The 26,271-nt window shown below is 32.9% G+C and overlaps 1 protein-coding gene across 2 annotated transcripts; it reads right to left on the bottom strand.

Moving 5' to 3' along the window:
- Nucleotides 1–240: 240 nt before the first annotated feature.
- LOC145311862 (motile sperm domain-containing protein 1-like) lies at nt 241–23,777 on the bottom strand. Of its 2 annotated transcripts, none has more exons than XM_080150871.1 (8): nt 23,726–23,777; nt 23,216–23,304; nt 22,461–22,602; nt 14,728–14,813; nt 13,342–13,420; nt 11,900–12,062; nt 3,503–3,609; nt 241–2,793 (listed from the first exon to the last, which is right to left on the bottom strand). In XM_080150871.1, exons 2-8 carry the CDS (start codon nt 23,221–23,223, stop codon nt 2,704–2,706), a joined length of 675 nt encoding a protein of 224 aa, XP_080006997.1. In that variant the 5' UTR covers nt 23,224–23,304; nt 23,726–23,777; the 3' UTR covers nt 241–2,703. The 2 variants fall into 2 exon arrangements, with proteins under 2 accessions (XP_080006997.1, XP_080006998.1); XM_080150872.1 differs by having other exon boundaries at nt 23,216–23,296; nt 23,725–23,771.
- Between the last annotated feature and the right edge of the window lie 2,494 nt (nt 23,778–26,271).

Genomic DNA, 26,271 nt, shown 5'->3' with positions numbered 1-26,271 from the left:
TTTTTCTTCCCCCAACCACATATTTTTTATTCCCCCCCCCCCCCCACCCTCAGCAGGGTCAAATTTGAAAATACACACCCCTGGTTTTCTATCAGGGGAAGTTAACTTAGTAGAAAAGACAACCTTTTTTCTGTCCCATAAATATTTATTATTTATTTCTACTTATTGTTCTTATATCTATTAGGATGCGCCTATGTATGAAAATATAATGGAAATAAAGAAAAATAATCAAAACTAACATTTTGTATAATTGAAGATTTATTTTATATATTCTGATTTTACCATTTATTTATTTTTAACTACAAAGCTTTCTTCTACATGGAGTATCCAAAAAAATCAAAATAGCCTTTGAAACGAATAAGATTTATTCTATTTTATTTGAATATTTTTTTACCAATTTCGATCACTAAGCGAGAATCAAATAATTTCTGTAATCGACTAAAATTGCTGAATACAAGGTTTTTCACAATCAAATATGTTCTCTCAAAATATATATTGAAAATTATTGCATAATATTTTTTCTAATTTTACTCGTTATGAAGGCTATTTTTCAATGTAAATTTATAAATAATATACAATATTCAATTGGGGATGATGACAAATCATGTAAGTATAAAAAAGTATCACAATGAACAAAAGAACGGACAATTTAACATCAGGTTGGGTGATAGGAATATTGAGAGTTTCAATTAACAATGAATTTACGTCCATAAGCAACGCAGCATTAACAAATATTTAATATCTTGGAAGAAAATAGCAAATATGAAAACTACTTGGTTTATACTTACGTGACGTTAGACTTAGTTAGCTTGTGTGCAAGTGATTGCACTGACCAAGGATAACTGTGACTCGTTGGACGGACATATTCTAGTTATACAGTAGCTGTGTCGATTATCATGTATTTATTTTAAAGGGACTCATTCAGATTAAGTTTTAAAATGTCAAAATTAAATCTTCTGCGATTAATTTTAACATTTTCTGTGTATGACATAAAAATAGTGCTTGAATAATTTTCAAGTATTAATACTACATAATTTTAAAATTATATATTGATTTTGTTACAACATTTAAGCTCTATTTAATTGTTTTATGATAATATGAATTTAAAATGTAGAAGACATGCAAAAATAATTTCTAGGGTAGGTACCTATATAAAGCAAATTCAGACAATTTTTGGAGTATTTCTTGATGCTAATGTACCTTAAAAGGGCAATTGAGACCTTTAAATAAATAGACCTAAAATCAAACTTTACTCCATCTTACCAATCAATTTAAATGAATCCTTTTGGGTAAAACCTATAATACTTTTAATGAACAATATAAAAATTAAAAAATATATGATAATGATAATTCAAAAAATCAAAACAATGACAATGTACATATATACAAATGATTTTAGTCTAAACTAGATTATTTCTTTTTTTAGATTTAAGGATATTTTTAATCGCTTTCTTTTGAGAATAATAATATTTATTTTTGATTATTTAATAGCAACGTTCATTGACCGATAATTCTAAAAATTCAATTATAATAAGTCCGTAGAAAACTGTTCAGGGTTGGGAAAAACTACCCACCCGGGATTTATTGATAAAACACACTTTTTTTGTGATTTATTGGTTTTTAAAAACCCACTTCAATTGACGTACCTAGAAATTCAAATATTTGGCCAAGTGTTACTTAATTCTGTTTTAAAATCGCTATAATGAAGCATTACGAAAATTACAAAACATTAAAATATAGAAGCCATGGTAATTTACTAAGCATAATGAATGAAACATTAATTTTTGAATGTAAGTATACTTTGTAAGCGCATTGTGTAATTGGGCTTTAAAATGTTTTCATATGGCATTTAAGTGAAAACTGGATAAATGTATGAATTTCTAGGTTAAAAAACCATAGGGATTTAAAAAAAAAAACACGGGGTGATTTTTATCGTGCCATCCCTGGACGGAAAATATAAAAATGAATAAAATTAAATTGACTAGTTGGAAATGTTTATAACATTTTAAACAACAATAATAAACAAACTGTATTATATTCAATAATAACTATATGGTAGAATCAATTCGTTATAATCTAACTAAAAAAACAGTATTTAATTTTGAATATTTTTTTTTTTTTTTTCATTCCTAATGTTGATTGTATTATGGCTAGGCATATAGCTGACTTAGTTACATTTAATTGGTGTAACATATATAGATATTATGCAATGCTTACTTATCATATCATCAGTTCTAGTTAAGACTTGATATTTTAATTAGAATCAAGTGGAATTTTATTGTGTATGTATGTATGTTCTGGTAAAAGAAATTATTTTTACATTTATATTAAGGGAGAGTTCCACAACGAATACTTGAATAAAGAGAATACTTGCATTAAAATATGTAGTTTAATAAAAATTAAAATTTTTGTAAACCATATTATTCATGGAACGGTACCTTGAAAAATTTAAATATCGTAAATAATAAAAATTACTGAACTATTGTCTATCTATAACATTAAAATGAAAAAAAATCTATTTGATTTTTCACTGAAGTTTAATTGTTAAGTGTCCTCCATGTTCCAAGCAGGCTTATTCAGATCATGCCTACTGGGGACCTGTTCATGTTGGATATTGCAATATTTATAACACTGTTCACTGGCCAGGGTGTATCCCATGCCAAGGCCGATGCCGAGCATGGCAAGCACCACGTTGGCCCTGTTTCAAGTTCTTAGGATGGCGAGGGTGACTAGGCCGAGCACGTAGGCAAATACAAGCTTCTGGTGGAGTGATAGATGCAGCCAGGGGTAATCCTTAAATATATCTCATAGTTATAGGAATAGTTATTTATCGCATCGTATTATAGACAGATCTCCGTAGGTATTAAAATGAAAAATTATAAGATTAAAACCAGTTTTGTTAGCCACGAGTTGCCGATGGCCCGGGTTGACAAAACTGGTTTTAATCTTTAAATTTTTATTTTAATATTCGTGCATGAAATAAATTTTCTCTCGAGTCGATGCTATACATGATTTTACAGTATGCTTGAGTACTGGTTCTAATCCAACGGATACTAACCATAATCGAATAGTTATTTCTCGCATCGTATTATAAACAGCTTTCCGCGAATATAGAAGGCACGGGCTAAAAAACTGGTTTTAATCTTATGATTGTACATTTTTATTCGTAGAAAAAGCTGGATATAATACGATGATAGACATAGTTTCTTCGTATGGATGAGAACCGGTTCCTATCAACCGGATTCGAATGAATACGAGGAAAGAAATTCCAGTGATTGATCGGTTGCTAAATTAGCGTTTTTCTGGTATATAATTCAGTAGGTATTTCCTTATGCACACAGCAATAATAATGACATGATCTGAATTCGTATCTAGGCATTTTTATTAAACTTTAGGTACTACTACGTCCAATGTCTCCTCCCATCCTGAGAATTATAAAGAATGTTTTTTTCACAGCTTTTCAATAATTCAAGGATATGTCAATGAAAAATATGAAATATACCTGTAACAAAGAAGTGGATGAGCTAGGTTCACAGTGTGTGGGCAGAAATAAAGCTAGGATGCAAATAACAGCTACAAAACAGGCTATATAATTCGGAGCACCACCCTCTGAAATAAAGATAAAACATAAAATACAGCTACAAAACAGGCAAGGTATATAATTCGGAGCATCACCCTCTGAAATAAAGATAAAACATAAAATACAGCTACAAAACAGGCAAGGTATATAATTCGGAGCACCACCCTCTGAAATAAAGATAAAACATCAAATACAGCTACAAAACAGGCAAGGTATATAATTCGGAGCACCACCCTCTGAAATAGATAAAACATAAAATACAGCTACAAAACAGGCAAGGTATATAATTCAGAGCACCACCCTCTGAAATAAAGATAAAACATAAAATACAGCTACAAAACAGGCAAGGTATATAATTCAGAGCACCACCCTCTGAAATAAAGATAAAACATAAAATACAGCTACAAAACAGGCAAGGTATATAATTCGGAGCACCACCCTCTGAAATAAAGATAAAACATAAAGTACAGCTACAAAACAGGCAAGGTATATAATTCGGAGCACCACCCTCTGAAATAGATAAAACATAAAATACAGCTACAAAACAGGCAAGGTATATAATTCAGAGCACCACCCTCTGAAATAAATATACAATTAAAAATACATTTATTCCGGGGATATTAAAATCAGTCTATACCCTAGCGTACAAAAATAAGCTTAAAAACCTAAGGAGGGTAATATCATCTGTAACCGAAAACTGTATTTAGTTAATTAGTGTTATTTAATACTTAAACATTTTATTGATGTATTTTTTTTTTTGAAAAGCTTGCTAAATCATCTTTTTCCAATGAGTGATAACACATGTTTGACAGTACACATTATTAACGAAAATAACGTGATATTTTAATTAAACTTATTTACTTTAAAGACTACATTTTCTTACATAATAGGTTGGTCAGTGCATCTGTCTGTTCGTAACGTTTAGCTGTTACTGTAAATTTGGACATTTAAATAGTTCTATACATTTTAAACTTTGCATGGCGATTCTTGTTACAATAAGGTACAATCTAGTGACATAACAACTATGTTGAACAGTGCAAATATTGTGACTTTTAAGAGAAGCTACACTCTGAAAAAAGTTGTTATCATACAATAAATAAGGTTGATGAATACCAGTGGTACTTGAGTTTTGTATTGGTTGTGGACAAGATGTGTCAAGTACTTTTATCTTATAACTTGGGAAAGAAAAGAAAGGAGACAATTTGTAGAGTAACTTGAAAATATATAAAATATATTTCGAGATGCGTAGCTAATTTACAGGTATTATTACATGTAGGGGTCGTTAAATCTAAAATGCACTATTTAGATACATGATACAAAAGTAACTATCTGTAAATAAGATTTTAAATTGAAGAAAATAGTTCAAAATGTGAAGTGAGTGCAACTATAAAGCTTACCTAATTAAAACATAGTAAAAAATGGTATATATTGAATTTTTATTAATTTACATTTCTTAAACTGTAAGGCACAGTTCAAAAGATATTAGGAACTTGGAATAGTTTGAACTTTAAGTTTGTCTCAAATTGCATATGGAAAACAACTACTTTTATTTTATTAAGAACAAAATGTTACCTAAGGATTTTACATTCTCTATATAAAAGTAACAAGATATCTGTGGTATGTTTGTCTGTACCCCTTAATTTTTTTTCTTTTTAAAACTAAAATTGAAAATGGGGGGTGGCCGACTTCCCTCCGCCCCCGTTGCCGCTAGTTTAAATTACACTGAAATTATTCGAACGGACAGAGCTAACCAAAGAGTTTCTGTAATTTCCCAACAAAAATAGAGCCATTTGAATGGAAAGGTTTCGCATGCCATTTCTTCAATAATTCGTCTTTCTTGGCACAAAATTAGTTTGCACTGTCCTCCATCCTACTCGCCAACACATGAGTACATAAGGAAAAGTGATAAGTAGTTAAACAACCTCCTAATCAATTTAAAGGCCCAAAATTATACAATGTTTTTGCTTTGAGTTACCCTAACGCAACTCATTTAATATTTCCTCCATGGTCACCAAATGTTAAAACATTTTCTTGCATTTTCTTGCATTTCTTCTCGTGCAAATTCTATGGCTGACATATTAAGGATCATTTAGGCTTTTCAAACAAAGTTTCGCTTTGATTCATTTCAGTTTTGTTTAGAACATATGATTAAGTTAAGAGGTAACAAGTCGAGCACATAAAACCCCGCCCCCAATTGTAAAAGTTTTTCTCGTATTCATTCGAATCCGGTGGATAGGAACCGGTTCTCATCCATACGAAAAAAACTATGTCTAGCATCGTATTATATCCAGCTTTCTACGAATATAAAAACGTACAATCATAAGATTAAAACCAGTTTTTTTTAAGCCGGTGCCTTCGGCACCTCGGGGCTAAAAAAAACTGGTTTTAATCTCATAATTGTACATTCTATATCCGCGGAAAGCCGTTTATAATACGATGCGAGAAATAACTATTCCCGTGTTTAATGTAAATATCATTACTTCAGGTCATACTAGATAGAACAGTCCTGCATGGTTAGGGTAGGGCAGTGGTAGGACACAAATAAAATATATTTCCCCTTATTCTCAAGTTATAAAAATATAAGAGAGGGGGTGCATTTTTGTGCGGAAAGTACCGGATAACCTTAACTTTATTTACAACAACGAAAACAAACTATTGTTGTTAAATAAAAACTATTCTCAACATCTAGGTAGGTATGCATTTTTATTCTATAATGCAACTTCTTATTTGTTGTAAATACAAAAAAAAGGGTACTTGCCAGTTGAAATCTAAATTGATTTTTTTAATATTAAAAAGTTCAGTAAAATAAATATAAAATATTCTGTGCTCATATTTACTATTCTGCTATGAAAATTAATTCCAGAATCGAATGCCTATCAGTGCATAAACCGAGGCAAGCACGCAGACAAACAAACTCATAAGCACCATAATTATAGACTTTGTACACACTAACATCCACACACAAAAATATAGACTTTGAACACACACACACATTTTGCAGCAGCCCGTTCAAGTTTCCTCCATCCAGATAAGGCAAACCTGGATGCAATTCTAATATCACAGGACACCAGATCCACATAATTTACGGGGTCTAGGTACATTCAGTATCAAAGAATAGCAGAATAAATCAACAAACAGTCTAATGTAATTCCATTGGGAAATTAAATCTTTAACCCATGATCTCTGGAATGTGTAAGATCAGGGAGGTATAGAAACATTTTGGTCAAAATAATCTACAATTCTTCCATTCCCATATAAATCACTAGCGACTACGCCCCTAGAGGCCTCTAGGGACACGTAAAATTGTTTCTTTTCAATCTATTTTAAAATCAGCTAAAAATATTTTTTCGCCGATAGATGGTGTTAGTTATGTTTTTAGCTAGTTGCAAATTTGTCCACTTTTACCCCCCCCCCCCCCAAAAAAAAATAGTTCGGTTCAGCGGTTATCGAGATCCTTCGGTACAAACAAACAGACAAACGTCAAACACGCATCCTATTACTTTATTATAAGGATAAAATACTTATGGTAGAATTTTACAAATTCGGATTGAACTTAATTCTTTTTAAAAGATAGCCCTATCTCTTATGGGAGTGTAGAAAATAATATTTATAATTTAGAAATTTCCGTTCTGCAAATGACTAAGGCTAGAAAAAGAGCGTTATTCCGTACAGTTAGATGATGGGTTGTAGTAAAATGCTCTTATATATGGTCCATAATTAAGAACAGTTTGACTTAATAAGAGCATTTGACTACAACCCCACACCCACCTTTAGGAAATTACGCGAAAAAAGATACCCTCTTATTTTCTTTATTCCTAACATGTTTAATAAAAATCTTACTTGGGTAATAAATCTTAAATGAATCTTTAAACTTACCTTATCGTCAAAATGTAATTAACATTTCCTATATCTAACAATGCATTTTTTATTCTCATTTCATATTTTTAAAAATTCCTTCTGTTTTTTATTATCTAATTTTTAGTAGTACCTGATTTCTCTTGCATCTCTCTATTCCTTGAGTGGGATTCGTGTGTCAAAGTTAAGGTCACATTTAGACAGTTGTGCCTTACTATCTAAATCTTGAGCTCCCTGTGGAAAAGTGTTATGAAACATGTTCTCAAGTGTACAAAGGAAAAGTAAAATGGTTAAAATAGTGGTTGATAGGTATGCAAATTAGTTTAGAACAGTTTTCTATCTTAATGTCGATCATTAAAATATTTTTTTTGTTACAGTTAATCTGGTTCTTTATGTAGTGCAGCTACTCCAAAACTTGAGTTTGAGCACTAATTCATTCAATCTTACATAAACTTTAATCCTCAACCCACACGTGATTCCACCCACTAAATGCACTTATCTTCAATTTCAGGATGCTTAAACCTTGGGGTAGCCTAACCTTTGTTTGGGTTTATTCTTTAAATCTTAAAGAACAGAACTTGATTTAATATAAGTTCATTCATTATTTTGTCAATTCAAATAGATGCAATTCCACGTTAATCAATTATACACGTAAACAAGTTAGCTAAGACCAAAATTAACAAGGATGACAACATCCATAAAAGCGAAGCACTCAAACGGTATGACAAACGGACATTAACACCTATATAGTGTCAGAACTGAATAATCAGAATATAAATGTATAAGGGTCGAAGCAAAATTGTAAGTAAAGGGGGGGGGGGAAAATGTGGTGACTCGTGCCACGACATACCAGCAATTTTATTTTGGGTGCTACTCCCTTAGTTTTAGAGATAATTGGGTGAAATCTTTTGGGCTGGGTCACTAATTACCCCAACTAGAGGTATCTTTCAAAAAAAACGGCGGCGGGTCCGCCGCTCCCGCCGTTCGCCGCCATTTTCCGCCGCCGCCAAATTTTTTTTTTTTATTGCATTTCTCGCCGAATTAGGCAATTTGGAATCATTTGAGACCATGTTATTTTTTTCAAAAATTTTTCCCATTATAACCAACCCTGCGGGGGGACTAAGTCATTTTTTTCAAATTCTCGTTTATCAAGGTATATCTTAAATTCAGTGCCTCTCCTAAGCTTTTAAAGATATTGAGACAAAACCTTTTGAGGTAGATCAGTAAAAAATATTTGAATAAAAAAATGGTGGCGGTACCGCCGCTCCCGCCGTCCACCGCCATTTTCCGCCGCCGCCGCCAAAAATTTTTTTATTGCATTTCTCGCCGAATTAGGCAATTTGGAATCATTTGAGACCATGTTATTTTTTTCAATCTTTTGGGCTGGGTCACTAATTACCCCAACTAGAGGTATCTTTCAAAAAAAACGGCGGCGGGTCCGCCGCTCCCGCCGTTCGCCGCCATTTTCCGCCGCCGCCAAAAAAAAATTTTTATTGCATTTCTCGCCGAATTAGGCAATTTAGAATCATTTGAGACCATGTTATTTTTTTCAAAAATTTTTCCCCTTATAACCAACCCTGCAGGGGGACTAAGTCATTTTTTTCAAATTCTCGTTTAATAAGGTATATCTTAAATTCAGTGCTTCTCCTGTGCTTTTACAGATATTGAAACAAAATCTTTTGAGGTAGATCAGCAAAAAAATATTTGAATAAAAAATGGCGGCGGTACCACCGCTCCCGCCATCCACTGCCATTTTCCGCCGCCCACAGGGAAAAATTTTTGAAAAAAATAATATGGTCTCAACTGATTCCAAATTGCCTAATTCGGCGAGAAATGCAATAAAAAAAATTTTGGCGGCGGCGGCGGAAAATGGCGGTGGACGGCGGGAGCGGCGGTACCGCCACCATTTTTTTATTCAAATATTTTTTACTGATCTACCTCAAAAGGTTTTGTCTCAATATCTTTAAAAGCTTAGGAGAGGCACTGAATTTAAGATATACCTTGATAAACGAGAATTTGAAAAAAATGACTAAGTCCCCCCGCAGGGTTGGTTATAAGGGGAAAAATTTTTGAAAAAAATAACATGGTCTCAAATGATTCCAAATTGCCTAATTCGGCGAGAAATGCAATAAAAAATTTTTTTTGGCGGCGGCGGAAAATGGCGGCGAACGGCGGGAGCGGCGGACCCACCGCCGTTTTTTTTGAAAGATACCTCTAGTTGGGGTAATTAGTGACCCAGTCCAAAAGATTTCACCCAATTATCTCTAAAACTAAGGGAGTAGCACCCAAAATAAAATTGCTGGTATGTCGTGGCACGAGTCACCACATTTTCCCCCCCCCCTTTGTTGAAAAACTGCTTTATACAGAATAATGTTTGTGGACATACTTACATTTTTAGGACTTTATTATAGAGTTGCTTCGCTTAAAACATTATACTTTGTTGTCCCAGGAATCACTATATCAAAAATCAGATCAATCAGATGATTAGATCACATAAAAAATTGTTGTTAAAAAAGTAAAAAATGGACGTACGGACATTTTGGTAATGATTATAGAGTTGCTACGCTTTCTACATCGTACCTAACTACTAAAGGAATCATCATGCAATATTTGAAATCGATAGGACAAATATAACATGCCTAAATTAACGAAAAAAGCTATCCGTGACGGACGGACGTACGGACGGACCGACCCTTATTATAGAAAAGCTTCGCTTTTAAAAAGAGAGAACTGAATAAGGGACAGAGAAAAGTCCAAATGTATAATGTCAGAGATGGGGTTTTACAAAAAATGCCGCGTCTTTTCGACATGTAGAACAAGCGCGGCATTCGCGAAATCTAAACAGAGTATACAACTATTTATTTAATTATTTCGCTTTTGTTGGTACAGCCTTCATAAAAGAAAAGAAAAATTATCTTAAATCCATTTCGCTTTTGTTGGTACAGTCTTCATAAAAGAAAAGAAAAATTATCTTAAATCCATTTTTGCTGCATATTAATTAATTCATACATCTTTTTAGAGCTGTATTAGACATTATACAAATGGCTAAAATAATAATTTTAAAATTTTGAATTCTTAAGTTGTATAATCTGTTGAAATCCTATCGTTTTCGTTTAATCAATCAATATATAAACAAGGATGACAACATCCATAAGTAGCGAAGCACAAAAAAACGTGGATGGAAATAAGTAAAAGTAGATTTAAAGTGTATTGATTAAAAACAAGAATAGATTTATTGGAGAAAATAAACACGAAACCTTGTTTTATTTTTAATGATGACGACAGTCAAAGTAGATTACATAAAAGATTCTCATAACAATGGGAAAAATTATTTTGATACTGATATCCCAAAAAAGTTTGAAAATTGGACCAAAAACACCAAATATATGGGAAAATGTGTAAAACATATAAAAATAGCCAAAAACCTGATAAAAGGCAGTCTGACCGCCATGGTTGTTTTCTTTAAACGACGGGAAATTTAATTTTGATATCTAGAACTGAAAAATTTTTGAAAATTGGACAATAAACACTGAAGATATGTAGAATAATGTGAAAAAATACAAAAATAGCCTAAAACCTGCAAACAGGCAGTCTGGCCGTCATGGTTGTTTTCTTTAAACGACGGTGAATTTAATTCTTATACCTATCTATAACTGAAAAAATTTTGAAAATTGGACCATAAACACTGAAGACATGGTGGAAATGTGAAAAATACAAAAAATAGCCTAAAACCTGCAAAATGGCAGTTTGGCCGTCATGATTGTTTACTGTAAACGACAGGAAATTTAATTTTGATATCAATAACTGAAAAATTTTTTAAAATCGGACCATAAACACTGAAGATATGGATAAAAATGTGAAAAATACAAAAATAGCCTAAAACCTGCCAAAAAGCGGTCCGACCGCCCTTGATGTTTTAGAGTTAATTGTGCTCCTTAATAATGGGAATGTTGTCATAAAATTTCAGCTGTCTATCTTTAATAGGAGCCGAGAAAATCACGTTTCCCCTATTCTGTCTCAGACGGACGGACGGGCGGACATTGTGAATTATAGAGTAGCTTCGCTACTAAAAATGTCGAAAAAACGCGGCATTTTTTTATAAAACCCCATCTCAGGAATAAGGTATAGCCAACAAGCGAAATACATCTAAAATATTATTTTCGAGGCAGATAGTTCGTCTTTACTACGAAGCATTGCCCCAACAATCATGAAAAAATCAGCTGAAACTTTACCTCTGTACCAAATATTTTAAAAAATAATTCAGTTGTTGGTTACAGCTGATTTAATCTAATGGAGATGGAAATCTAATTTTGAAACTTAAAAGTCGTATTAGACTATGTTGAAAACTTGAAAAGTTCAATTTTGTTAGTTTCAGAGTTTTATCAACATGTTCATAAATGTTCCTTTTGTTTACGTGTTTAAATATTTTTATTTATAAAACACCCAACAAAAAGTTAGTCCTACCTCTATTATGTGATTGTCCATTAGCATCCTGTTGACCACTGCCACCCCCAAGACTAGGAAACACACCACCCAACGCTTTCCTCTGCTTGTCTCCGAGACTGTTGGACTGGGGGTCAGGGTTCCCGGCGTGCAGTATTGCCAAGATGTCTTTCTTTCCAAGCAACTACAAAAATATTTATCATATCAAAATGTTATGTTCTAAAATTATTACTTCTACCTTCTTCGTCCCAGAAGAGGAAAAAGAAATTCAAAATTTTGCCATGTGATCAAAAATTGACAGTATATTTAAAATACCAAATCCAGCGTGATCAATAATATGAAAATACGCTATATGAATTTTAAGTATTTGCTTTTTTGTTAACAAGCTGCAGACGCTGCATAATTTAATGGAAAATTCTCATTCTTATCCTTTTAAAAATAAACTTAAGTCGCAGTAATAAAATCTTTTTTTACCTTTCAATGCGTTTAAATTTTTTGTTACCGATCCTTTTTAAGTAATGCGTAGGTATTATTAATGCCTTTCAAGGAATAACACCTATTGTTATTAATTATCTCTTTTCTTATGATAATAAAATAGGTCTTTTAAGATGTTTGACTAAAAATAAATAAAAATAGTGCGCGATAGTTTATAATTATCATTCACTCTCCATTGATAGGTAATACTTTAAAAAAAATTCATTTAATAAATAAAATGTTTATATTAAATCTATTAAGTGGCAAACTCTATAATTCCCTTTGTCTGCCCGTCTGTCAGTGAATCCTTTCTGCAAATCCGTTAGGAGAATTTCTCCGCAGCTATTTAATAAAAAGTTATGACTTTATGTGACGTACCAAGTATACAACTTATTTTTTTTCTGTCGGTCATGCAACAAAAGATATAACTACAATTTCATGAAAGTTTCGTGATTTCGTATCATTTTTCTATCTTATATTCTTATGCATTTCTATCATATTTCTTTTATTACTCTCTTTTTTATGACCACTGAACATTTCCTGTATAGTTCATTAGTCCGTTAGTCAATCTATGATTTGTTGTCATCCTTGTCAACATTTATCAACTACCTATGTTATGTACTTAATTCTCAAATATTTTTGGTGAAATATAAGGTATCAAAGCGTACAAACAAACTTTAAAAAATTCAGCAAAAAAAATACGCAAAAGAAAAAAATTAAGGTAATTTTTATATGGGTTTAAGTAAAATAAAGAGGGTTATTTTTTCTGCGTTTTTTCCGCAAAGTGCGACCGTTTAGTCAAAGGCTCTTATTAAGTCAAACTGTTCTAAATAAGAGCATTTGACTATTCGGTTCCACCCAACTTTACGGAAAATACGCCAAAAAATTACCTACCCCCTTTGTATCTAACTAATAACAGCATTTTTATTTTTTAAAAATATGTTCAAGACTCGATATACGATTGTTATTAAAAATTGGAAATTACTTACATCGTTTGTTCCTTCTTCAAATAGAGATATTCTGAATTTGTCTGTAGTGTCCACAGTTTGTAAAGAAACAGCTACATGTCTAATAATACATAATTATAAATATGAGCCACGTTTCCAAAGAGGTTCCTTTTCTCGCATATGTATGAGATTGGCCAACAAATAGCTTTACGGAATTAAGCAAAAAATGACCCTCTTTGTAAGAAAATGAGGCCGTGGAATCTAATACATTAATTAAAATGAATGGGTGGGGGGGATACTCATAATCAGTGTTGTGCAAAACCCGTTTTTTTTAAAAAAAAAGCCTCGTGGTCGTGGGTGTTAGGGGTTTTACCCGGGTTTTTTTTATATAGTTTTTTTTTTACTGTAAAAGCTTGAATAATATATGATATATAATTATATCTATAATAAAAGTAGCTTGATGTCTGTCCGTCCGTCGGTCAATCACTTAAGATCTCGGTAACCACTGAACCTATTGGATTCTACTTTTCAGGGAATATATATACTGGTCCTGTGGTGGTTTTAAGCTATTTTCTTGGGGGTGGGACACCCACGACCCCCCCAAAATAACAGAAAAATCCCCCTAAATTTTTTTTGTTGCATCTTGTACATATTTTTTTTCTTCAAATTACCTCTTGGGGCGAAGCCGCTAGTAATATATAATAGACGATTCTTTCTATGGCGCTGCGAGTTTCATAGTATTTTCACAGTAGCTTTTCTCTTATTAACCCATGCGGGGCAATCATTACCCCTTAACTAACCTAACCTAAAATAACCTATTAATAGCTACTATAAAAATACAAAGTAAACTACCGTGTCATGAAACCAATTAGGTCCATTCTTTTATTATTTAGAAACAGGCTAGGACAACGAAAGCTGGAAAATTGGCTTCCATTTACAGGACAAACAGAAAAATGCAAAATCTAAAGATCCTAAAAGTTGATGATATTGACAATGAACTTCTAGATGTAGATTTGGATGCTATTGAGTAATGTCAGTGTGAGTAATGAGTCTATTTCTTTGTTAAATACATGCAAGGGGTCAATGAAAATATATCTTTTTATATAAATAATGAAAAATAAACCTATTTTTTAAACAATTTTTGCTTCTTTTTAAAAAACCCAAAAAACCCAAAACCCCTTTGGTTTTTTAAGGTGGGTTAGAGAGCAAAAACGAGAAACGAGAGGTTTAACGAAAAATACGGCTCCACCAAAAATGTTGCTGCTCCCGGCTCCGGCTCCGGAACCCTGGTTGTGGGGTGGTTTTTTGTCTGCCAACCCTGCTCATAATACCCACTCTCACTTGAAAGTCCTTGGTAGGACGTTCCACCAATTAGACAATAAATATAAATTGAGTAGAATTGCTATAAGAAAATATATTGTTTCCTACCTAATGACTATATCAACACATTTTTGTCCACAAATTTTTCCCTCTGGCTCTACCACAGCATATTTCTTGGGATTATTACACAGGACCTACAAAAAAAATTAATTTAATATTAAGATGGCAAAATGTAGATAACTTAAAAATATGAATGATAGTAACAGGACGTCTGTCTGTGTGCCTGACTGTAGCTTAGGATCGCATTAACCATTAGACCGATGTAGTTCACATTTACAGTAAAGATTATTATAATGTTTAAAACTATTTAGTGGAAAGGTACCTCCAGGCTCCACCCCACGAAGTGTAATCGCCCCTGGAAAGAATTTACCCACCCCATAAGTAGGCGGAATGGCTTCGTGATTTTTACTTAACTTATAATTTCTTTTTATAATAAACTTTGTTTTTGAAAGAATTAATTTGAAATTCACAATTAATTTTTAAAATTTAAGCTTGAAGTGTCATTAAATATATTAATAGCATTAAAAGTGTACCTATTCTTTAAGAGAAATAATTAGATCAGGATAGCATCATCAAAACATGTTATTATAGATTAATATAAAAATTCAGAGAATTCCCCATATCCACCTCCTACCCTACCTCACAAGGGAAAAAAGATTGTTATTTTCCAAACATAATAAAATGTATAAATCAGAGATCTAAAGGGATAAAACAATTCCCAATAAATGTATGCCTGCCAATCGCCAGCGATGATATACAAAATAACCCCTTCCCTAGATTACAATTAGTGGTTGAAATGTTTTGACCATCCACTTAGTGAACCAACCATTCAAAACTCATTTTAATCCCCAAAGTTGTTAGCCGACGAATAAGAAAACGTTAATATAAAACTTTGTGGACAACTGTAATGAACAGCCCAATATCCCTTCCCTCCCTTCCTCTGATATAGAATAATAAAGTAAATTAAAACACCCACGCTTACCTATCAAATAAAATAATTTGAAGTATAACAAGACAAAAAGTTTCAGATACCGGATACTTATGCATAAAAATAATTGCTGGTAGAAAAGCCAAACCTAGAAAAGGTTTATTAGATAGGAATTAATTAACATTAACAAGCTATGCGGGAGAGAATGAACATTGGACTGTAAAATAAAATGGTACCCAAAGTTTTGAACTGCATTAAGATTGAATTTTGATAATTTGGTTCCAAACTAAGAGTGTGCAAACTTTTATTAACAAATTAAATGTTAGTCTGCAGAAACGAACATTAATTTTGTTAAACATGTACATAAACATTTCGTCCATTGTCTTTTCCCCTAAGATCCCAGTACATAATAGTATGTATGATAAATACAAATATATAAGATATGAAAAAAATACAATTTAGCTTTATGGTATTATTCATAGGGGTTAGAAAAAAAAATTGCCCCATATATTCCTCCAATAATCTACGAAACAAGGATGACAACATCCATAAGTAGCGAAGCACAAAAAATCGTCGATGGTAATACGTACAGGTAGATTTAAAAGGTTTTTACTAAAATCAAGAATAGATTTAATGGATAAAATAAACATGAAACCTTGTTTTATTTTGAATGATGACGATGGTCAAAGTATATTATATTAAAGATGCTCATAACAATAGGAAAAATTATTTTGATACTGATATCCCATAACAGTTTGAAAATTGCATCAAAATAAACAAAGATATGGGGAAATATGTAAAACATATAAAAATAGCCAAAAACCTGATAAAAGGGAGTCTGGCCGTCATTGTTGTTTTATTAAAACGACAAAAAATTTAATTTTTAAATCCTTAACTTAAAAAAATTGGAAAATCGGAACATATACACTTAAGATATGGAGAAAAATGTAAAAAAAATATAAAAATAGCCTAAAACCTGCCAAAAAGGCAGTCTGGCCGTCATGGTTATTTTGTTTAAAAGACGGGAAATTTAATTTTGATATCTATAACTGAAAATTTTGAAAATCAGACTATAAACACTGAAGATATGGAGAAAAATGTTAAATATATAAAAAAATAGCCTAAAACCTGCTAAAAAGGCAGTCTGGCCGTCATGATTGTTTTCTTTATAAGACGGGAAATTTAATTTTGATATCTATAGCTGAAAAAAATTTTGAAAATCGGACCATAAACACTGAAGATATGGAGAAAAATGTGAAAAATATAAAAATAGCCTAAAACCTGCTTAAAAGGCAGTCTGGCTTTCATGGTTGTTCCTATAAACGAGGGGAAATTTAATTTTGATATCTGTAACTGAAAAATTTTTGAAAATCGGACCATAAACACTGAAGATATGGAGAAAAATGTGAAAAATATAAAAATAGCCTAAAACCTGCTAAAAATCGGTCCGAACGCCAATGATGTTTTATAGTCAATTGTGCTCCTTAATGATGGGAATGTTGTCAAAAAATTTCAGCATTCTATCTTTTATAGGAGCTGAGTAAATCCCATTTCCCCCATAGCGTTACGGACTGACGGACTGACTGACGGACTGACTGACGGACGGACAAAGTGAATTATAGAGTAGCTTCGCTACTAAAAACATCTAATACGTTAAATTCTGTTTTTCGTAATATTTATCTATCTTCCTGATAGGGGTTTATCCATTAATTAGAGAATCGTTTCAAATCCCACACAATATAAAATATTTTGTACATCAAATTAAAATATGATATTGTGATAATTGACTTATGAAATCTATTTTTGAAGATTTTTCTCATATTGTGTTTCTAAGATTTGTCGTGTACTAATTTTTAGTAGCGAAGCTACTCTATAATTCACTTTGTCCGTCCGTCCGTCAGTCCGTCCGTCAGTCCGTCAGTCCGTCTGTCAGTCCGTAACGCTATGGGGGAAATGGGATTTACTCAGCTCCTATAAAAGAAAGAATGCTGAAATTTTTTGACAACATTCCCATCAATAAGGAGCACAATTAAGTATAAAACAGCGATGGCGGTAGGACCGCTTTTTAGCAGGTTTTAGGCTATTTTTGTATTTTTCACATTTTTCTCAATATCTTCTGTGTTTATGATGCGATTTTCAAAATTTTTTCAGTTATAGATATCTAAATTAAATTTTCAGTCCTTTAAAGAAACCAACTATGATGGTCGGACTGCCTTTGAGCAGGTTTTAGGCTATTTTTATTTTCACATTTTTCTCCATATCTTTGGTGTTTATGGTCCGATTTCCAAAATTTTTTTAGTTATAGATATCAAAATTAAATTTCCTGTCCTTTTAAGAAAACAACTATGACGGTCAGACTGTCTTTCAGCAGGTTTTAGGCTATTTTTTTTATTTTTCACATTTTTCTCCATATCTTTGGTGTTTATGGTACGATTTCCAAAATTTTTTCAGTTATACATATCAAAATTAAATTTCCTGTTGTTTAAAGAAAACAACCATGAGGGTCAGGCTTCCTTTTTGCAGGTTTTTGGCTATTTTAAAATTTTTCCATATCTTTGATGTATATAGTCCAATTTTCCAAATTTTTTTAAGTTAAGGATTTAAAAATTAAATTTCCTGTCGTTTTAAGAAAACAAGCATGGCGGTCAGACTGCTTTTTAGCAGGTTTTTGCTATTTTTATATGTTTTACATATTTCATCATATCTTTGGTGTTTTTGGTCCAATTTTAAAACTTTTTAGGGATATCGGTATCAAAATAATTTTTCCCATTGTTATGGGCATCTTTTATGTTATTTACTTTGATTGTTATCATTATACAAATTAAAACAGGGTTTCATTCCAATAAATCAATTAATAAATACACTTTAAATCTACTTGTATGTATTACCATTTATGATTTTATTTTTTGTGCTTCGCTACTTATGGATGTTGTCATCCTTGTTTTATTATTCTTCAGACTCCATAAAAATGCATCATATTCTCTTTAAAATATTTATTAATATTTCAGAGTTTAGGATCTATTTTTTTTAGGTCAATATACTTTTAGATCAATATTATGAATACAAAGAAATGCCTTGTTTATGGTATAATAGGCGGTTATCCACGGATGGGAAAATAAAAGATTAGGTAAAAGGGGGACGTAACTGAAGCTTTTTTGATGCTGGGGGGGGGGGGGTTTCTCCGGAACCACTTGATGAACCGTGCAAATTTGTTGGACTTAAGCTTTTAGGGGTATTAACATCTTATGGTTTCAAAATCCTAAAAATGAACCTAACCTTAATTTTCTCAGAAGCCATTTGAACAATAGGGATGATTTCTTAAACTTAAGCTTTTATGATTATAAACTAACTCCTAGATTACAAGTCACACCTCTGCCTCCAACCCCTAGCCCTCCGGGGCTCCAAAAAACCCTTAAAATGAACCAACTTTAATTTTCTCAGAAACCATTCGACCAATAGAGATGATTTCTTAAACTTAAGCTTTTATGGTTATAAAATAAATTTTGATTTAAAATTCACCCCCCTTCCGCCAACCCCTAGCCCTCCGGAGCTCCAAAAAAACCCCTAAAAATAAACCTAACCTTAATTTTCTCAGAAACCATTTGACCAATAGGGATGATTTCTTAAACTTAAGCTTTTAAGGTTATAAACTAACTCCTTGATTATAAGTCACCCCCCTGCCGCCAACCCCTAGCCCTCCGGGGCTCAAAAACCCTAAAAATGTACCTAACCTTAATTTTCTCAGAAACCATTTGACCAATAGGGATGATTTCTTAAACTTAAACTTTTATGCTTATAAACTAACTGTAGTTTAGAAGTCACCCCCCTGCCGCAAACCCATAGCCCTCCGGGGCTAAAAAAAAACCATATGATCAATACGTCAGATTTCTAGGACTTTTATTGTTTAGAAGTTACCCCCATGCTGCCAACCCCTAGCCCTCCAGGGCTTCAAAAACCCTAAAAATGAACCTAACCTTAATTTTCTCAGAAACCATTAGACCAATAGAGATGATTTCTTAAACTTAAGCCTTTATGGTTATAAACTAGCTTTTGGTATAGAAGTCACCCCCCTGCCGCTAACCAATAGTCCTCCGGGGATAAAAAAACCCTAAAAATGAACCTAACCTTAATTTTCTCAGAAACCATTAGACCAATAGAGATGATTTCTTAAACTTAAGCCTTTATGGTTATAAAATAGCTTTTGGTATAGAAGTTACCCCCCTGCCGCTAACCCCTAGGCCACCCGGGGATCAAAAAAAACCCATAAAAATGAACCTAACTTTTATTTTCTCAGAAACCATTTGACCAATAGAGATGATTTCTTAAACTTAAGCTTTTATGCTTATAAACTAACTTATTGTTTAGAAGTCACTCCTGCCGCCCACCCCTGGCCCTCCAGGACTCCAAAAAAAAACAAAATACACCTAACCTTAATTTTCTCAGAAACCATTTGATCAATAGAGATGATTGCTTAAACTTAAGCTAAAATGCTAATAAACTAACTTCTAGTTTAGAAGTCAACCCCCTGCCGCCAACCCCTAGCCCTCCGGGGCTCAAAAACCCTAAAAATGAACCTAACCTTAATTTTCTCAGAAACCATTGATCAATAGATTCTTAAACTTAAGCTTTTATGCTTATAAATTAACTTTTAGTTTAGAAGTCTTCCCACTCCTGCCGCCAACCCCTAGCCCTCCTGGGCTTAAAAAAAACCCTAAAAATGAACCTAACTGTAATTTTCTCAAAAACCATTTGATCAATAGAGATGTTTTTTTTATGTGTATAAACTACTTTTTTGTTTGGCAGATATCTGGTTATAAACTAAATTTTATTTTAGAAGTCACCCACCCCATAGCCCCCCTGGGCTCAAATACCCCCTAAAAAATATACTTTAGCTTAAATTTCCAGTAATTTATTTTTAAACATGCTTTCAGAAAAATAACCTAATCTCAGTTTTCTCAGGAACCGCATTATTAAATCATCCCTATTGGTCAAATGGTTTCTGAGAAAATAAAAGTTAGGTTCATTTTTAGGTTTTTTTGGAGCCCCGGAGGCCTAGGGGTTGGCGGCATGGGGTGACTTATAATCTAGGAGTTAGTTTATAACCATAAAAGCTTAAGTTTAAGAAATCATCCCTTTTGGTCAAATGGTTTCTAAGAAAATTAAAGTTAGGTTCATTTTTAGGGTTTTTTGGAGCCCCAGAGGGCTAGGGGTTGGCGGCAGGGGGGTGACTTCTAATCTAGAAGTTAGTTTATAACCATAAAAGCTTAAGTTTAAGAAATCATCCCTATTGGTCAAATGGTTTCAGAGAAAATTAAGGTTAGGTTCATTTTTAGGATTTTTTTGATCCCCGGAGGGCTAGGGGTTTGCGACAGGGTGGTGACTTATAATCTAGAAGTTAGTTTATAATCATAAAAGCTCAAGTTTAAGAAATCATCCCTATTGGTCAAATGGTATACTTTAGCTTAAATTTCCAGTAATTTATTTTTAAACATGCTTTCAGAGAAATAACCTAATCTCAGTTTTCTCAGGAACCGCATTATTAAATCATCCCTATTGGTCAAATGGTTTTTGAGAAAATTAAGGTTAGGTTCATTTTTAGGATTTTTTGGAGCCCCGGGGGGCTAGGGTTGGCGGCAGGGGGGTGACTTATAATCTAGAAGTTAGTTTATAACCATAAAAGCTTAAGTTTAAGAAATCATCCCTTTTGGTCAAATGGTTTCTAAGAAAATTAAAGTTAGGTTCATTTTTAGGGTTTTTTGGAGCCCCAGAGGGCTAGGGGTTGGCGGCAGGGGGGTGACTTCTAATCTAGAAGTTAGTTTATAACCATAAAAGCTTAAGTTTAAGAAATCATCCCTATTGGTCAAATGGTTTCAGAGAAAATTAAGGTTAGGTTCATTTTTAGGATTTTTTTGATCCCCGGAGGGCTAGGGGTTTGCGACAGGGTGGTGACTTATAATCTAGAAGTTAGTTTATAATCATAAAAGCTCAAGTTTAAGAAATCATCCCTATTGGTCAAATGGTATACTTTAGCTTAAATTTCCAGTAATTTATTTTTAAACATGCTTTCAGAGAAATAACCTAATCTCAGTTTTCTCAGGAACCGCATTATTAAATCATCCCTATTGGTCAAATGGTTTTTGAGAAAATTAAGGTTAGGTTCATTTTTAGGATTTTTTGGAGCCCCGGGGGGCTAGGGTTGGCGGCAGGGGGGTGACTTATAATCTAGAAGTTAGTTTATAACCATAAAAGCTTAAGTTTAAGAAATCATCCCTATTGGTCAAATGGTTTCTGAGAAAATTAAAGTTAGGTTCATTTTTAGGGGTTTTTGGAGCCCCGGAGGGCTAGGGGTTGGCGGCAGGGGGGTGACTTCTAATCTAGAAGTTAGTTTATAACCATAAAAGCTTAAGTTTAAGAAATCATCCCTATTGGTCAAATGGTTTCTGAGAAAATTAAGGTTAGGTTCATTTTTAGGGGGGGGGTTTGAGCCCCGGGGGGCTATGGGGTGGGGGTAGGGGGTTGACTTTGAAACCAAAAGATGTTCATACCCCTAAAAGCTTAAGTCCAAAAAATTTGCACGGTTCATCAAGTGGTTCCGGAGAAACCCCCCCCCCCCCCAGCATCAAAAAAGCTTCAGTTACGTCCCCCTATTAATTCCTTTTTTGTTGGCATGAATTAAAAAGAAAGGGGCCAATCCTATTTTAATCATTTTCTTTATCGTTGAAAATTAAAAAACCAGCGATACAAAAAAATTTAAGGATATGTTGAAATATTTTACTTATGAAATTTTGTACTTACCCCCACCCCCTCCCCTCAAAAAAATATTTATGACGACTACACGTCTCATGTAATTTACCTTAAATGTAACATCAAACTCATAAGGATTATAAATGGTGACTACACGCTTGTGGGTTGTCTGATCCTCCAGGTAAAAATCTATCTGGACCGGGAACACAAACACTGGAATCTTGCCGTCCAGGATACCTCCGCTTCCAGAACTAAATAATTTATATTAGAAAATAAAGAATAGAAATGTTATTTGGAACGAGCAAAAATACCCAAGAACCATCTTAAGACTTAAATCTGGAAATAAAGGACTAAAACCACCATGGGACACATGTGAAGCTTTCCATAAATGGAAAAATTATTCGGTACAGCAGTTATCGAAATCTTAAACTACAGACATAAATCCTTACTACTTTAATAATTGGATAACATTAAAGACTAAAATCTTTTCTATTTTGCATACGATTTCCATATTTTAAGATGTGTATAAAAAAGTAGTGTGTCAATCCGAATCCAAAAATCAGCAATCCGCCCATTTTTTGGACCCTGAATTATCAATCCGCAAAAAAAAACAATAATCAACAATCCGTGGATTAATCCGCTTTTTGTAAGAATCCAAACCCGACCAGAAAATTCGGCGGCTTGACACTCCTATGAAAAAGATTACAACTTTTATATTTGTGTTTGAGGTTATTTGAAGGCTTATTTAATCTCCATCATATTCCTAAATAAGATTATTTAATTAACTTTGATCTTTAAGAGTTGTACTTAGAATGCACTAATTCAGTTCGAAGGCACAGCAGAAATGATTAAATCAAATATTACCTCGACATTTTCCTGAATTTGTTTTAGTAGAATGCTCTAATATTGTTAGAAGGATGAGAACCACAAAATTATAAATCTTCTAGATCCTGGGTTGAAGGAAAATGGTGTAAATATTAATTTTTTGGACAAAAAAATTCTTTTATTTTAAGTAAAAGCAGAACCAAAACACCCCTTCATCAAATAAACTTATGTAGTTTAGGCTTACTTGTCTTTTTGTCAACACCCATTTTACTATGACTTGCCCTTTTAGGATTCCAATTTTTTGGGGTGGGGGTCTTAACATAAATATGTACGGAAAATGTTAAAGTTTTAAGATATATATTAAGCAAAAACCTTTTTTTTCTTCAGATATCTCATTTTCTTTTCCTTTTAAATATGCTTTTCAAGGCTCAAAAGTAAAGTTAATTATCAGCATGACTTGATAAATCTCTGACTCAAATAAGCTAAAAATCTAATCTTCTAATTCAAAATATCGTGCTTATTTTTTTTTATATATTTGCACCATTCCTGAGATATTAAACCATGGTGAATGTTGAATTTCCATGAAATCAGCTAAATCTGCTCGGCATCTCTCACTCTCTCTTAAATTTAATTCTAGAGATTTCGCCAACAGTCAAATATAATGTAGACTCACACACACATACTAACTCACACACACACGCACATCACACAAGTTGGAAATACAATTTAATTTTCGCCTGACAGGTATAACAAATTAGGATCATGGAAAGAAAACGAAGTAGCGGGTTCCGTAGTATTTTAGGTTAGGTAAATGTTAATGATTGCCCCGCAAGGGCTGAGCCCCCTATATAGGCTAGAAATAGGGGAAAATCTACTAATATAAAACTGCGAAACCTTCGTTTTCTTTCCACGATCCAAAAATTCTAAATCATACAAGTAGAATACAACAGTAGGTAAAAACGTTTCAATGATAATGATAACAGGTATGTAACGGCTATTCAATTCATAGCATGCTGTTATAATAATAAATAAAGAATATTAGGCATTACCTAATAGGGGGCATTTAAGGAAGTTGATTTATAAAATAACACAATTATAACTGTAACTAAATTTTAGATCATTTAGTTAAATAACATTTTTAAAGTGTTATACCTGTCCCCGTTATTTGTTACATTCTTTTATTTGTAATATAAAACTATTACAAAAGTTTGGACACGGAAAGAAACACGTTTAACGTCTGCAAGAGCAATATGACAAAAATGTCCTTATTTTTATTCTCGTCACTATGTAGGATAACTGTATAACATCTCACGTATAAGCGTGTGTAAAGACTAATTCTAACCGGAGCAAAATCAGAGTTTTGAGCATGTCAACGGAAACTAAGGATTAAGGACACACGAGGGAGAAGGGTGTTAAAAGGGGAGGCTACTGTTTACTTTTGTCGGTCATCTCATAAAGGTAATGGAGAGGAGGAGTAGGTTTGTATGAGGAGGGACTAATAAGAGCTAGATCTACTTTAGAATTGGGTATGAGAAAAGGATAAAGGGTAATTTACACGAGGTTTGTTTTGGTGAATCTTCAATTCCGCACAAATATCAAATTATTTATCAAGAATACATAACTGAATATTAATTCATCAAAATTGAGAAATCTTCCAATATCCGTTTCCTTCACTTTCATTAATAAAAACCATAACTTATTGGCTATTCGGTTAAAATTCGGATGCGTGTAAAACACTTGCGTTTAAGATACTACGCGTTAACAAAGTCACGCCATATAACATTGTTTGGACAAAATGTATATGTCATTGTTTAGTATGGGCTGCTGACGAGGAAGACTTTTAAAAATTCAACTTATTGGAACAAAATTTGCAGTACTCGAAAGCCGCAATCGTAAATTCGGGAAAAACTCAGTTGTAGAGTTAGACGCTAGCAACTGCACGAAAAATACGCAGTCAAGCCATACTTTATTGGGCGGCTGTCGAGACGTCTGTTAATTACTCAGTCTTTTATTTACAATTAAATAAATTAATATTCAAAGAACTTGCTTTGAAAATATTTGAATTTCTTTTTAACAAATCTCCAGAATGATGATGTACTTGAAGAGAACCTACAACTGTAAAAATATTTGACATTCCTCTACAGATTTTCTTCTTTATCACATGAATCATAATCCAACCATTTTTTATCTCTGAAAATCACTGGATTAATATTCTATAATATCACATAATAAAATGCTTTTTTGAGTATGATATGGACATATACAATACAATAATAATCTATAATACAAAGAAGAACGATGTTTGTTTGTCTGTCTGTCTGTCTGTCTGTTTGGTTGTCTGTCTGTCTGTCTGTCTGTCTGTCTGTTTGTTTGTCTGTCTGTCTGTCTGTTTGTAGCGAAGGATCTCGCTAACCGCTGAACCGATCGGGTTCTCCTTTACAGGGTAGCTTCTCATAGGTCCCGGGAAGGTTTATATGTATTTTCTTGGGGGGGGGGGGGAGGGGACACCCCCAAACACCCCCCCCAAAAAAATTTTTCTTTCTTTTTAAAACTAAAATTAAAATAGTAGGATCGACTACCCCCCCCCAATAAAAAAAAATTTCCCCCTCCAAAGAAATTTTATTTAAAAATTTTTCTTTTAAATCTAAAATAAGAAAAATTGGTTTGATCAAACCTCTTGGGGCACAGCCCCCTAGAGGCTAGGGGCGAAGCAATAATACAATACAATAATAATATATAATAATATTTGCAGAGGCGGGTTAATGAGAGATTATTTTAACCTTCTGCTTATCATTTTGATTTTTGTAGAAAATTCTGTCTTAGTTTTTTTTACCCCTGCAATAGTTATTGTCACAATAAGCAAAGCACTTTTCAAAAATAAAACTGCAATAGTTATTGTCACAAAAAGCAAAGCACTTTTCAAAAATAAAATTTTAAGTTTTTATATTTATAATCTTTTTCGTTAAAAATCGATAACCTAATTTGAAGAAAAGTCAATATGGATAAACATATTTTTGTATAAGAAAAAAGGTGATCAATGATAATCTGCCAAATTTGCGGCTAGTTGTCTGAAGACGATCTTTGTTAATAAATAT

The sequence above is a fragment of the Acartia tonsa genome, chromosome 2, assembly GCF_053477335.1.
Source record: "Acartia tonsa isolate MP-2025a chromosome 2, ASM5347733v1, whole genome shotgun sequence".
NCBI classification, from domain to species: Eukaryota; Metazoa; Arthropoda; class Copepoda; order Calanoida; family Acartiidae; genus Acartia; species Acartia tonsa.
This window is presented reverse-complemented; position numbering and strand designations above follow the sequence as displayed.